Source organism: Caretta caretta, chromosome 6 (assembly GCF_965140235.1).
Source record: "Caretta caretta isolate rCarCar2 chromosome 6, rCarCar1.hap1, whole genome shotgun sequence".
Taxonomy (NCBI): Eukaryota; Metazoa; Chordata; order Testudines; family Cheloniidae; genus Caretta; species Caretta caretta.
Window position 1 is genome coordinate 26079586 of NC_134211.1, and position 14110 is coordinate 26093695.

Genomic DNA, 14110 nt, shown 5'->3' on the forward strand with positions numbered 1-14110 from the left:
GCAGGTGTAGACAGATGCAGTCCCTGATTCAAAACAATGATAGTGTAAGAAGCATGCTGCAGTTGGGTTAACTGGGCCACCAATGCCATGTCCACACTTAGGGAAAAGAAAAGAAAAAGTGTTAAAAGAAGATAGGACACATTTTAGTTTCACTTTAGGGTAGCTGGTTGAAATGAACATGCCTACTTTTCCCTAGTGTAGATGTGTCCAGAAATTAAGTCACAGCATTGTTGCTGAGAACTTTTCACGATGCAGAAAAAATGCCCCAAATCCAGGGTTACAGCTGCTTATAGCTGCAGTGAATTTGACCCCTGACCTTTAAGGTCAGAGCATATTCACTTAAAAAAAAATTCACCAGATACTAAATAGTAGCTACTTTTGTCAGATAGCAAGTACCAAACCTGAGAGGCAAAGATATATTGATCTCACATTACCTTGCTATGGCTCATGCAACTGTGATGTCTGTGGGAGAGGCCTATCATAGAATATTAGGGTTGGAAGAGACCTCAGGAGGTCATCTAGTCCAACCTCCTGCCCAAAGCAGGACCAACACCGACTAAATCATCCCAGCCAAAGCTTTGTCAAGCCGGGCCTTAAAAACCTCTAAGGATGGAGATTCCACCACCTCCCTAGATAACCCATTCCAGTGCTTCACCCCCTCCTAGTGAAATAGTGTTTCCCAATACCCAACCTAGACCTCCCGCACGGCAACTTGAGACCATTGCTTCTTGTTCTGACCACCCACAAAACAGGGTCATTAGAGTATAGGACTCAATATGACCAGTTGTCTAAGGTACTTATATGGCTCCCATTGCTGGAGTATTGGAGCACCTCACAATTCCCCATTTTTACAACTGGAAGGGAGGAAAGAGGCTAAGTGACTTACCTAAAATCATTCAAACAATTCAAACACTTGTGGCAGAGCAGGGACTTGGAACACCAGTTTCCTAAATCCTAGATTAGTGCCCTAAACATTAGACCACCTTTCTCCTCTTCTTTATACACTTTTAATCTCCTCTTTACAAATTAAAGGCCTAATGCAACTCCCATTAAATTTAATGGGAAATGGCTCAGGCCTTAAAGCCACAAATCTTGCAAACTCTTATGCAGAGCCAACCCACAAGAGGACAGTGAGCTGTATTCTTTTAGTCCTTTTTGCACATTAATCTCAGAATTGTGTATTAAATGCCAAGCAGTTGCACTTGTACATTGCACTTGAAAACAAGGGGACTTCACAGCAGTTATTGATAGTAGGATTTGTACTGCAAAACTTTTATTATGGATGGGCGACGAGCTGCTTCCCACTTCTAAACTGCATGAGAAGATAAAAGCACACTAAAATTCCCCAATAGTACTTTTCAGTTTAAGCAATTCCTATGGACATATCAAGCAATTGTGAAGCACAGGAAAAATGGTAGGCAAGGCATTGTTTCAACTGTGTCCATTTTGTCATTTAATGCGAGGGATTATCCTCTGTGAAGGTGGAATAAGTAGTGCAATATAATGCCATGGCTTTACTCTGATCATGTCTGCCTACACTGGCTAGCCCCAGAAATAGTAAAATCCTGAGATTTAAAGGTGTGTCTCTTCTAGTTTGCATGGAAGGGCCTTGTACTTTTACCTTCTAAGGACCTGCGCTAGATGCTCACAGATGACCATGAGAAGTATTTTCCATCTATGCTATACACTAAAAATGGCTCATCTCCCATGCCCGCTTGAATGTTCCCTTTCTGATTTCCATCTACAGCAATTGCTTGTTGATTATAATCCATCTGCTGTTTTAGAAGAATGTATGGGTTTGTTTTTTTTTACACTGGAATAATTTTGATCCCATGTGGGGAAACAGTGATAGATTTTGGAGACTTCCACCGCGTACCACTGCTGATGTGAAATTGGGGTATGTAGGTAACATTTCATTGGCTGCATTGCAAATCTCTTTGTAAAATTCTTTATATTACTGCTAATAGGACTAATAAAAATAAATAATAGGTTCTAATGGAATTCCTTGAGGGTGCATATTGTTTCTTAAAGTGGAAGAGTTCCAACAACTTCAAGCATTTGCTTACTCAGCACCTGCTAGTGGCTTCCCAATCAGCACCCCTGCCCTTTGAGTCAGACTGTTCTTGACATTCTTTTCCAAAATGTATGTCATAATCCTGTCCTGAAGACATAACACTCCTGCAAAAGAGAACAGGTTTCTATCAGCACATTCTTCGCTAGTCTAATGCAAGGTCTGGAAAGGAGATAAACACAAAAATATGAAAACATAAGAAAAGGGCACAGACAGCATTGACAGACGGGAGAGACCAGACAAGTGCCTGCTGCTGAAAATGAAGAGCTTGGAGGTAGGTTGTTTGGAATGAACACTCGTTAGAAAGTGGACGCTGGAACTACACTTGTTTGTGAAGCAGGTAGGCCAAGATTTTCAAGAGTGATTAGTGACCTTGGGCGTCCAGACTGAAACATTTAGGGTATGTCTTCACTAGCAACGTTAAAGTGCTGCTGTGTAGTCACGGCAGAGCGCGGGCGGAGTAGCTACCAGCGCTGGGAGAGCGGCTTCCAGCACTCATGCACTGTCTACCCTGGCACGTTACAGTGCTGAAACTTGTAGTGCTCAGGGGGGTGTTTTCACACCCCTGAGTGAGAAAGTTGCAGCTCTGCAAAGTGGCAGTGTAGAGAAGGCCTTAGAGATGCTTGATTTTTAGAAAGTGCCGAGTTCCTGCCCTCTGAAAGCTGGCCCCCCTCATGGATATTAAGGCAAGAAGGGATCATTCTCATCAACTAGTCTGACCTCTTGTATGTCACAAGCCATAGAATTTCAGTTACCCCCTGTATTGAACCCAATAACTTGTGTTTGGCTAAAGCATACCCTCCAGAAAGGCTCTAGTCTTGATTTAAAGACCCGAAGAGATTGAGAGTCCACCACTTCCCTTAGTAATTTATTCATAACGTTAATCACTTAGAATTTGTGTATAATTTCTAATATGAATTTGTCTGACTTCAGCTTCCAGCCATTGGTTCTTGGTATGCCTTTCTCTGCTACATGAAAGAGCCCTTTAGTACCAGGTTTCAGAGTAGCGGCCGTGTCAGTCTGTATTCGCAAAAAGAAAAGGAGTACTTGTGGCACCTTGGAGACTAACAAATTTATTTGAGCATAAGCTTTTGTGAGCTACAGCTCACTTCATCGTATTCTTTCCCTGTGAAGGCATTTTTCAAGAAGGTGCTAACTACCGTGGATCTTTAAGGTGTTTCAGCAAGACAGACATCCAAAAATCACCTGTTGCATTTGAAAAGCATGGCCTAATTTGAGAGTCAGACAAATGTCAGATCATAGAATTTTGCTATTCCCATTCCATGCAAGATAGAGAGCATCTGCCAAGCATTTCCATGAACCCCATCCATGAGCTGTTGCTCCTCCTTCAGGGAAGAAGACAACTCATTGTGTCACTCAGAACTTCGCATGGAATGCTTCTCTCTTCTGTGTACATACGGTAGCCAACTGTACATCTATTACTGTATACTATCTATTAGGAAAGCACGGCATAACTGCTACAAAATGAGAAAAATCCCAAACACAAATAATCTATCAAAGAAATTGTCATTGAAAGTTCGGTGTAATTTTATTTCAACATATCAAGCACAAACAGGTTTCCCCTAACTGGGGAACATGACAAGGAATGTAGTTAAAAATTTGGAAACATTTACATTTAAAGTTTGCCAGTCTGGCACCATCACTAAGTATTTTAAGGCTGTATATATAGCAGTACTTACCACTTGGAACTACTTCAGGCCAGAAAATAAAGGCTTAGTACTGACTGCAATCTACAAAGAATATTGCAAATCTTTTAAAAAATGGTGTAAAATAGGAAGACTGTTAACAGAGTTAACAACGCAGTGGCAAAACCCTTACCCTTCCTGACCTTTAATAATAGATGTGCCTACGATCGAACACACATACTTGCTCCCTCTCCAAGGGGGCAATGGGAAATTTCAGAGGAATTCTGTACAATTCTTGTGTTATTATAATATAAAAACAGCCATATAGCCAAAAAAAAAGTGACCAGGATTTATAAACAAATATGTCTGACATTTGATTCAGTGGGTCTAGTTCAGGACATTATCGGCTCTGTAACAGAATGAGGAGCTTTACTGAATGATTCCCATTTCCTAAAGGTGGCAAACTTTAGGAAATCGTGCATATTTACAATCTCTGTGCAGTGGAGTGTCATGCACATTTTCAAGTCCAACTGTGTGTGTGTCAACAGCAAGATCCAGGAGAAACCATGACCAATAACCAAGTGGTTGGATTTTTGGACCGTCTGATGTTCCCCTCCCATAACTGAATGTACCCAACAGACATCTTGAAAATGGACAATAAGAACCCTTCCCACCTCCCCCAACCCTTAGAGCTATAAAACAAAGCAATGGAACCATTCTAAAACCATGTGGATGTTTGCCATTATTGGGGCACCAATACTGCTTGGTAATTATGGATTGCATCAGAAAATGACAAGACATAGAAAACAAATTGCACAATTAAAGCTACATTTGGCTTTAGCATTAAGGCCCGTACAGGTAAAGAGGTCCTTGAAGATGTACATGTAAAAAGGCAAATGACAATCTGAAGGAACTAAACTCTGTTGGTTCCCTGGGTCCCCTTTTAGCCTGGCTCTTTCTTCCATCTCTGCTGCGTTGGTTTTAAAGTGCTTGGTGCCTCGATGGGCTCCTTGCGCGAGTGTCCCCCTCCTGCAGCCAGTAACTTTTATTGCTGCCATACGTAGTGCTTTTATTTGAAGACATAATTAATGAACAATTGACATGTAAGAAAGACGCAAATGAGAAACCAGCAGCGAGAGTCCAGGAGGAGGTTTTCGGAAGAGGCTTTACTGTAGAAAGATTTTTTGTTCAGAGCAGTGAGGTTTCTGAAACAACAAATAATAAAAAGAAAAGGAGTACTTGTGGCACCTTAGAGACTAACCAATTTATTTGAGCATAAGCTTTCGTGAGCTACAGCTCACTTCATCGGATGCCATTTGCATGTAGGAAAGAATTTTACAGATATTCTTCCCTGCCCCTGTCCGCCCTGGACACACATGAACACTCAGCTACAGTTCCCAGTACTGGAGATCCTACATAGGCAAGACTCCCCATGGCTTAAATTTACAAGCCTGTTTGACGAGTACAGGATTGGGCCCACGTGCTTTTCTCTTTTAACAAAGGAATAATATTAATATGTCCTTTCTCCTATCCTTTGTCTATCTTTTCTATATAGACCATCAGCTCTTTGGGACAGGGGTTGTCTCCCTATGTGCATGCACAGAACCCAGCACAATGGAGCCCCGATGTCAGTTCGGGTCTCATGGTGCTACTATAATACCAACAATTATTCTAAAAAAAGGGTTGATTCCCATGCAACAGAAACAGTAGGAACAGAATTTTCAGAAGGGCTCACCACCTGGAAAATCTGGCCCTCATTGTGGAACAGCCCAGGTCGAGCTCAGGCACCAAAATAAATGGCTGGGTTTTCCAGCGATCTCAGCATGGGCTGTTCAGGGAATCTGGCCCTCTCACAATGGGGACCGCCGGGTGCCAAGCACTTGTGAGGCTCAGTACCCCCAACTGGGGCCAGGTTCCTTGAAAATCTAGCACTAGGAGTGAGAAAGGCAGCAAAGGCCAGAGTGCAGTGCAAAATTCAGGAATTGCCAACTCATTCTAAGACACTAAATTCTGGGTACTTGTGGCACCTTAGAGACTAACAAAAACCTAAATTCTGGGTACTTGCCAAGATTTAGTAACTCGAGGGAAGAATAGGTTTCTTGGCCTTGTCTACTGAAACAACATAATCTGCTGCACTTTATTCAAGCCTAAACAAACTCATTAGCTTTCCAAAGTCATCAGGAGGAGTACTGCCATTGGAAAAATCTTTACTAGTCTTGTCAAACAGCCTAAAATAGAATTAGCTTCCCAAAGGGTGTCTGAATGGTCACTAACCCTCACACTCCTCCCTCTGAGCAGTACTTTTTGGAACCATTCTGATGGACAGAATCAGCCTTCAAAGCCAGATGGCATGAGGCTGAGAAGGGAAGGAGGGCACAAGACATCTCCTCATTCTTGCATCCCCTCCACCCACAGCCAGACAATCCCATTCCTTGGCCTCCCGTGAATGCAGGGACTGGCTCCCTGCCAGCATGTCAATGGGCACCAGCCACCCCAAACATGGGAATGAGACAGTAAGCCTATGGCTCCACCCAGAGGCACCGACTTCCCCAGTTCCCAGGTGGTGCTTGACCCCCGCTCCGCCCCGGGCCCCGCCCTTACTCCACCCCTTCCTCCAAGCTCCCACCCCAGCCCTTTCCCCATTCCACCCCCTACCCCCACCTCTTCCTGTCCCCACTCCTCCCCTCCCTCAACACCTCCTGAACACTTCTGCTGAACAGCTGATCGCAGCAGGCAGGAGGTGCTGTGGGGGAGGAGGCGCTGATCCATGAGGCGACCGGTGGGTGCTGAGCAGCTCCAGCCCCGGAGCACCCACAGAGTCAGCACCTAGGACTCCACCCACTTATGCACCCGGAGACTCTGCTGACCTGGCTCCTATTCCTGCCCCAGTGAAGTCAATGGGAACTTTCCAATGGACTTTATTGGACCCAAGATCAACCCATGGTGCACAGGAGAATGAATGCAGCCCCCTATATGGTATGTAGCAGCAGCCATGTTTCCCCCTGCATGCCTGGGAGCTCCATTTCCTTATACTCCTGCAGGGATGGGGTGGCAGCACCCTGACCCCGAGGCAAGTCAGAGTATAAAAGCCATAATGGACCCCTGCTGAAAACATGACCATTTCAGAAGGTGTAGCTCCAGTTTGCCAGTGAAGTAACCAGGTGTGATCACCAATCTCTCAGACATGGTATTAAACAGAGACCTTATTGAAAGCATGAACTGAATCTGTCAATACCCAATTACAGGCCCTCAGGCCTCTGTTTCTCCTGCAATGACTGAGGCTGTCAGAGGAGAAATAGTGAAAGCAGTGCAGTGAGATCTCTGTGCAGCTCCCTTCCTACCTGGGGTTGCAAGTCAAATGTAGGCATGTTGGGTTCCTTGACAAATAGGGCCTTCTATGGCCAGCTAGCAATCACACTTCTAGCCAGTACTCTGGTGAGCTCCCCAGATGTCTGCATCTATGCAGTAGGTTTAAGAGCTGGAAGATCTGTAATGCTCCCAGATGGGGCTAAGAGAAGATCCTCTCCGTGTTTTATGTGAAGGCTTACTAAGTCTTTTCTGGATTTTAATAGGATACTTATTGTTATACCTTGAAACTGCACCCCTCTGATTTAACCAGACTCCAAAGGCTGGCTCAGAGGAGTTAAACACCAAAGGTTATTTTGGTCCTACTGAGATCATGGTGCTAACAAATGCAAATCGCTACCTGTGTATGTCCTGCTGGGCTTTCTGTAGGGATAAGACAGTCATGTGGATTTCCTTCAGGTGATTCATTTCCTTTCCGCACCGAGTACATGGACTTTCAAAACCTGCGGCAAACCATTGAAGGGACAAACAGATTTACCACACATCTCTGGTGATTGGGAGACCTGTGACACATGCCACAAAATCCCCCAGCAAGTGAGCAGCTGTATGCAGTGAAGTACTTCAGATAAAGGACACCACTAACATGGAACTTAATGCAGAATGGAATTTTCATCATGAAAACCAAGCCCCAGAGTGAGGCTGATATGAAGTCAGACTGGTAGTACCCCCTCAGCGCACAGAACCCCTGACCACCAAATATCCCTAGCTTCCTCCTTTGTAGGGTGAGCGCAATTATACAGTGGTTTGCAAACCCCCTCCCCCGCTCTCTTCATCTTCAAGGGCACCTTGCTAGCCCCTTCAACAAAACTTAACGGGGAGGGGGGGGAGGAGAAGAGTAGTGGAAAAGTAGGCCTGCTCTCTTCCTAAATCTAGTGGCACTGAGTGGTCGCAGTGCACATTTCTCTACAATGTTTCATGCCACAGAAGTGATTGATATTGCTAAGTCAGCCCTCGGGAAGCCCTCAGAGGCACAATAGCCTGTCACTGACATGTGTGTTACTACTAGGAAGGAAGGAAGGAACGGACAGAACACAGAAATAGTGAGTGAGACGTATTTCTAATACAACAATCAGTAAAACAACGTCAAAGGAAGTCAATGGGCCAGATTTGGACACCAGTAATGAGACTGGGAAGTACCTTAGCTCCTCAAAGGAATAAGGTGCTAAATTTGAGCAAAGGTATTAAAATCTGGCCCAACGTTTGCCAAGTACTTGCCATCATCGTCTGACAGTTCCTGCACAGACTCTGGTGTTGAACAGCTGCTCTCAGTGTTCTGGCTGTGGTTGGATGGTTGGTCACTGGTTTTACGACGCCTGCATTCTTTCGCAGATCTCTAAATCAATGGGCATGATTAAAAGGAACACTGTCAAAAATTTGACAACAATTTGACTAAGTGTTATCCCGTCTGGTAGGGAACATTTTCTGGAATCTAGGAGTTTGATCATGAGGGGGACTGAACACTTGCTCAGAACCTCTCAGGATCAGATCTGAAATATCTAATTTAGAGAGAGAGAAACACACACACACACACACACACACCCCCTCCCCTCCTCCCCAAAAAAAAAAAATTCCCAAAAGCTAAGATTTTTCAGTAACCACAAAATCCAGCAGGCCAAATTCATCTCCTGGTGTAACTTCAACAGGCTTTTACCAGGGATGAATTTGGCCTGCTGGATTTTATGGTTCTCTTGCTGGCTCTAAATTATGCCACTAGTGTACAACAGGGATGGGCCCAGACCAATAGCCCAGATCTGGATCCAAATCTCATGAGGGAGATTTTCAAAGGCACCAAAGAGATTTTAGGAGCCCAAGTCCATTAGGAGTCACAGGTACTTGTGTTCTCATTTCCCACATGCTTTCGAAAGTTCTACCCCATCTCTCTAGAACGGGAGAACCAAAGCTATATAGCCAAACACCAGGGAACACGGAGTTTGAAATCCCAATCCAAACCTAAACTTCCCCAAATTTCAGAGGTGTGCAGACCATTATAAAAAGGCGTGAGCTATGTATCAAGATCCAGGTTCAGGATTTTGGTATGGGCTATATCTAACTCATATTTAGCACTTCTATATAGCTCTCCACATTTCAGAAGCACTTTACAAACCATAAATAACTAACAAGAACAAAGCAGGGATGTAGATATTGTTCCCTTTTACAAATGGGGAAAGTGGATAGACAGAGATTGCCAGGCTTGTCCAGAAGGAAGGAAGTGACAGAGTCAGGATTAGAATTTGAGTTCCAGGGCCTCCGTCCTCTGCTCAGACCCCTAGATCACATCCAGCCTAAAGAAGTGCTTTGTAAGTATTGAACAGTAAAGTTCAGTTCAACCCCATTCACCACCCAACATAAGAAAATAATAAAAGTTTGTAAAATTATAGCAGGGAAGATATCTATTACAAATCACACAGTGTCAATTAATCAAGGATTCTGATTTTATTTGAGATGTAAATAAGAAGTGTTGCCTATACCAAGCTCTAGGTGTTCTAGCATGTAATTAGTATTACAACAAATCCCAGCACAATTACAATGATCCTTCAAACAGGAACTCACCCAGCCAGCCTCTTACCAAAAAAATATTAGCAGATTAGCACCAGGAAAATATCAGAGGCAAAGTACAGCTAGAGAAACAAGCCTCTAATGGCAGAGGCAGCCCTTGGATTTTGTGGTGTCTAAGAAAACATGAAAAAATCAGAGCTGAGCACTTGATCAAAGAAATACAGGTATATGAAGAAAGATGCAAAGAAGAAAAAAACTTCCCAGAGAGGGGCTTTCTGGCTGAGTGATGGTTACCTTGTGTCGTATAACTTGGTTGTTTATACACATGGTTTTGTGGGACAACATCCTTGTGGATAGGTGCCTCTCCATGGTTTGAAGTATCCCATCTTTCTCAAACTGGGCAATGTCATTTAGAGGGTCCCAGGGTCTTAAACTTTGGAAGCAAAACGAAAGTATTAAAAAACAGAACCGCAGCAGGTTTATTAAAAGCAATGCATGAATTCCAAACACACAGGAGCAAATATTTAGCCGTGGGCTTAATGGGTGTACCCACAGAACTGGGGTGGGGGCAATTAGGCATTTATGAACATAAGTTGCTTCCATCCTAGCCCATCTGGGTGCCTCAGCCCCGAGCGAGACAGAGAGGTAACAAACCTAGAGTAGGAAGGCAAGGAAGTCTTCAGGTTCTCCAAGTCCTTGGTTTCTTTTCTTTGCCAAGGCTGCTAACAAGGGTGCTTATGGAGAACCAACTGCGGTGGAGGTTTTGCAATACGGATGCGTCTTCAGCAAATTGAGCTGAGACTGACAACTCAGATCACACAGACTGCTAAACCTCCTGCAGCTGGTAACACACCTTCTCATCACTACAGATCTGTCCTCTATTTGTACCAATACACAGGAGATATTCCACTGATCTGTCTACTCCTTTCATTTGAAAGGACTGCATGTTCAAGTACTCACTGGGGAGAATTCAGGAGGAAGGTTGCCTGATCAAGGTGCAATCTGGTCAAGAGCAAGACCAGTGTTCCCAAGCATCAGATGGAAGTGCAGCAGGCCAGTGTATGCCGTATGCATGTAGCACTTTGTATTTCTGACTGGAGCCCAAGAAGCAATGTCTGCACTTAACCCATTATAGCCACACTTATAACTATACATGCTTCGAGTCACTCACTCTTCATATTTGTAGTGCCATTCGTTGGTAGCAGCATCGTGTCGGAAGAGCAGTGGCTTCCACTCCGTGCCATTCTCCTTCCGCTCCCGCGAAGCGTTCCTCTGCTCTTCTTCCAATATAAATTTCTCCTGAGTTGCCTTGTGTTGATCTCCTTTGTTTATTGCACTTGTTACATGCTGCCAAAGTCTAGAAATAAACAGGGAATCAAATACAACGGCCTCAAAACCAGCAACACACCCAGATAGCTGGAGCCTTAAAAAAATGTTTGTCTAGTCCACTGAGAGGCACTAGGAGAATAATAATAGGTTTAGTCAGCCTGAGCTTTGGCTTAAAATGGACTTTTATCAGGAGGATGAAAATGAATACAGCATATAAAGACCACCTTAAGAACTGGCCACCTGAACACTAAAGATAGTAAGGCAGTAGTGCGTAGTTGTCTGAGGCCAACAGTAAGTTTAAAAGGTGACCATAGTAAAAAGGAAAACCTTTTGTTGAACTGGCCCTTTTAACTATTTAAGTCTAGGAGACAGAGATTTGAGTCAGAGTTGCCTTGCAACCAGGGCTAAATTCTAGGAGTTTATGTGGGAAAAAATGCACGTGAAAGGACTGCAGCTGTATATGCAAATTGGATATTTGCACATGAAAATGTCTATTTAGATGGTCTAAATAACCAATTAAATATGTAATTTGCTGATTTGCACTTGCAAACACCATAAACTGAAGGCACAAATGTAGGCGTCCAATTGCATGCATATATTTTCCTGTGCAGAAGGCTTCTAACTTGTAAGATTAGGCCCTTGATATTTTATTGACACTCCCCCCACCCCCATATTATTTCCTTCACCTTGGAAACACAAGTCAAATTGTGCCTCCCTTTCCACTGGAATCTAATAAATAATTCTGTTGCACTCTAAGCTTTAAACAAACATTAGTAAAGGGCTGAATAAGACTTGAAACACTGGTGAGATGGATGGCCATCCAAAAACAGCAGGGAATAATCTAGTGATTAGATTTTTACTGTTTCCTCTCTATGTGGGTCTTTCACATAGCAACAGGGGAGAGAAAGTTTTTGTTTTTGTTTTTTAAAAAACCTACACACATGCAGGAAAGTGATTCTACAAGCACAATAATTGGCCTAGAGACTTCCAGGGCAGGTGCAATATCCGAAGCTACCCATTGTTCTGTGTGGTTTTTGTCAACACAAGCTCTTGCCACGAGGACATGCAACACCAGCAAAAGCAGCCAAGTGTGCAAGTGCTCCACCATTTTAGCAACGGTGGCAGCTGTAAGATAGCAAAAGTTCCGTCACCAAACTTTCTAGTATAGAAATGGCCTCATTATCTGAGATGAGTCTATTTTAAACTGAGGGTGTTCTTTAATTTATGTTTGTAAAGCACCCCAAGACCCTCAAATGATACGGCATCTGTGTTCTAGAACTGTCCTCAGGTACACAGGTGATGGCATATTCCAAACACCTAGACTAGACAGATGTGCAGAGTGTTAGCTTTTTTATTTGCTCCTTGATGTGCAGTTCATGTGCTGAACTGAGAGCAAGTAGGGCTTTCAGGCAATCATGAGGAAGATGTGAGCATATTTAGTATTCTGTGGACAGGATGGGGAACATACGGCAGAACTCTTGGAATCTGAATCCTATGATTAGAGCACCCAGGATTCAGCAGAGACAGAGCAGCACACAGCTGAAAACTGCCAGTTGTCTGTCTGCTAGAAGCAGCTCAACTACAAGGGCCTACCTAGGGGATTGATGGGTTTGCACCAGATTAGCTAATCTGAGAACAAACACTCTCAGAGGTCCTCAAGGTTTTGGTGGATCAGTGGCTTTGTTTGGGTCCTCAGTGAGCTAAGTGCTGTACATAACATTTAGGAAGAGACACTACCTGCCCCACAGAGCTCGTAATCTACATAGACAAGACAAAGGGCTGGAGGCACAGAGAGGGGAAGTGACCTGCCCAAAGTCACCCAGCAGGTCAGTAGCAGAGCCAGGAAATGAATCCAGGACTCCAATGTCCCAACCTAGTGTTTCATCCATGGGACCATTCTGCCTGCCAGTAGCAACTCAGCCCTTGGTTTCACCCTCTGCGTTCTAGATTTCTGTTTGACACTGGCCAAAAAGAGGTGCTGGGGTGGTCTGCTCATTTGTACAGAAGATTTGCATAGCAAGTTTTCCAGTGAACATATACGTGTTCCTTAGAAAAACTAGAAGCACAAGGTGCATTGCTCTTGCTGAGTTACAGATCAAAGCCTCCCTGTATCCTAGGACTCCCAGCAGCTGAGATGGGAAGATGGCATTTTTAGAACAATGACACCATTACCCTTGTTCCAATAAGTCTGTGAGAAAAGGAAATGGCCTCCAGCTTTTTAGAACCTTTTACAGGGAAAACTGCCCATTCTTCAGACCTCAGAGAGAAGTACTTCCAGGGTTAGATCTGAACCAGACAAAGAGATAGCAATAAGAAGCAAGTTTAAAGCACAAAGAGCAGGGAATCACATCAGTGGAGAGGTGAACAGCGGTACCCTCTACCTTGTTTTTTTGTTAGGGAGCCTATTGCAGTCACTGTAGATAACAGTGCAGGCAAAGGAAGGCAGTGGAGTCTAGTGGGTACAGTACTGTCCTGCGAGCTAGAAGACCAGGGTTCCATTCCTGGTTTGGCCACTAACCTGCTGTGCAACCTTGGGCAAATCAGTTCACCTCTGTGCACCTTTGGTGCAGAGACTCTCTCACACTCTGCATTTGTATAGTGCAGTTGTACAGGACAATGGGGCCTCTAGGCACCACTATAATATGAATAGTAATAGGTGTGAGCCTGTGTCCAATAGTCTTAGCCTCTTGATATCTTGCAAAAATTAGTTTTTGGACCCTGGTCTCCACTCTGTTATACTAGTATATTACTGGTATAACTGCACCACACATCAATGTAGTGAAGAGTTAGGCCCAGATTTTTAAAGCTGTTTAGGCACCAGTGTGCTCAGCATTGCCTGACTTCATTTTAGGAAGAGATTTAGGCTCCTGGGAGTTGACTGTCATGGCAGCATCTAAACAGCTTTAAAAATCTGGGTCTTCAAGCCTTTATTCTGAGGCTCAGAAGCAGCAGGAAAAACAAATTTTGTGACAAGGCCAGTTTTCTCCATCCCCTCAGAGAGCTGCAGATTCTATACAATCTGAGGCTTTCCATGCTCTGCTGCACAACAGCATACGCGTCACAGACTGCAAAGCTTACCCATGGGCAGGTGATATTCAGGGCTGTGAGATGAATAGCTGATTCAGTATTAGACTGCAATTCATTCACACAGCAACCACCATAACAGCCATTTCCCTCTGCCCCCCAAATACAACAGGTTGCA

At 44.0% G+C, this 14110-nt stretch overlaps 1 protein-coding gene across 6 annotated transcripts in view; it reads right to left on the minus strand.

Annotated features, from left to right (window-relative positions):
• Nucleotides 1-3601: 3601 nt before the first annotated feature.
• Nucleotides 3602-14110, minus strand: part of OSBPL5 (oxysterol binding protein like 5) — a 220223-nt gene continuing 209714 nt past the window's right edge. For all 6 annotated transcript variants that reach the window (XM_048854699.2, XM_048854700.2, XM_048854695.2 and 3 more), the window contains 5 exons: nucleotides 10751-10936; nucleotides 9874-10012; nucleotides 8299-8416; nucleotides 7424-7526; nucleotides 3602-4922 (listed from right to left, as the gene is read on the minus strand). In XM_048854699.2, coding sequence (XP_048710656.1) covers nucleotides 4787-4922; nucleotides 7424-7526; nucleotides 8299-8416; nucleotides 9874-10012; nucleotides 10751-10936 — 682 coding nt within the window. In that variant the 3' untranslated portion in view covers nucleotides 3602-4786. The remainder of the gene's footprint in view (nucleotides 4923-7423; nucleotides 7527-8298; nucleotides 8417-9873; nucleotides 10013-10750; nucleotides 10937-14110) is intronic.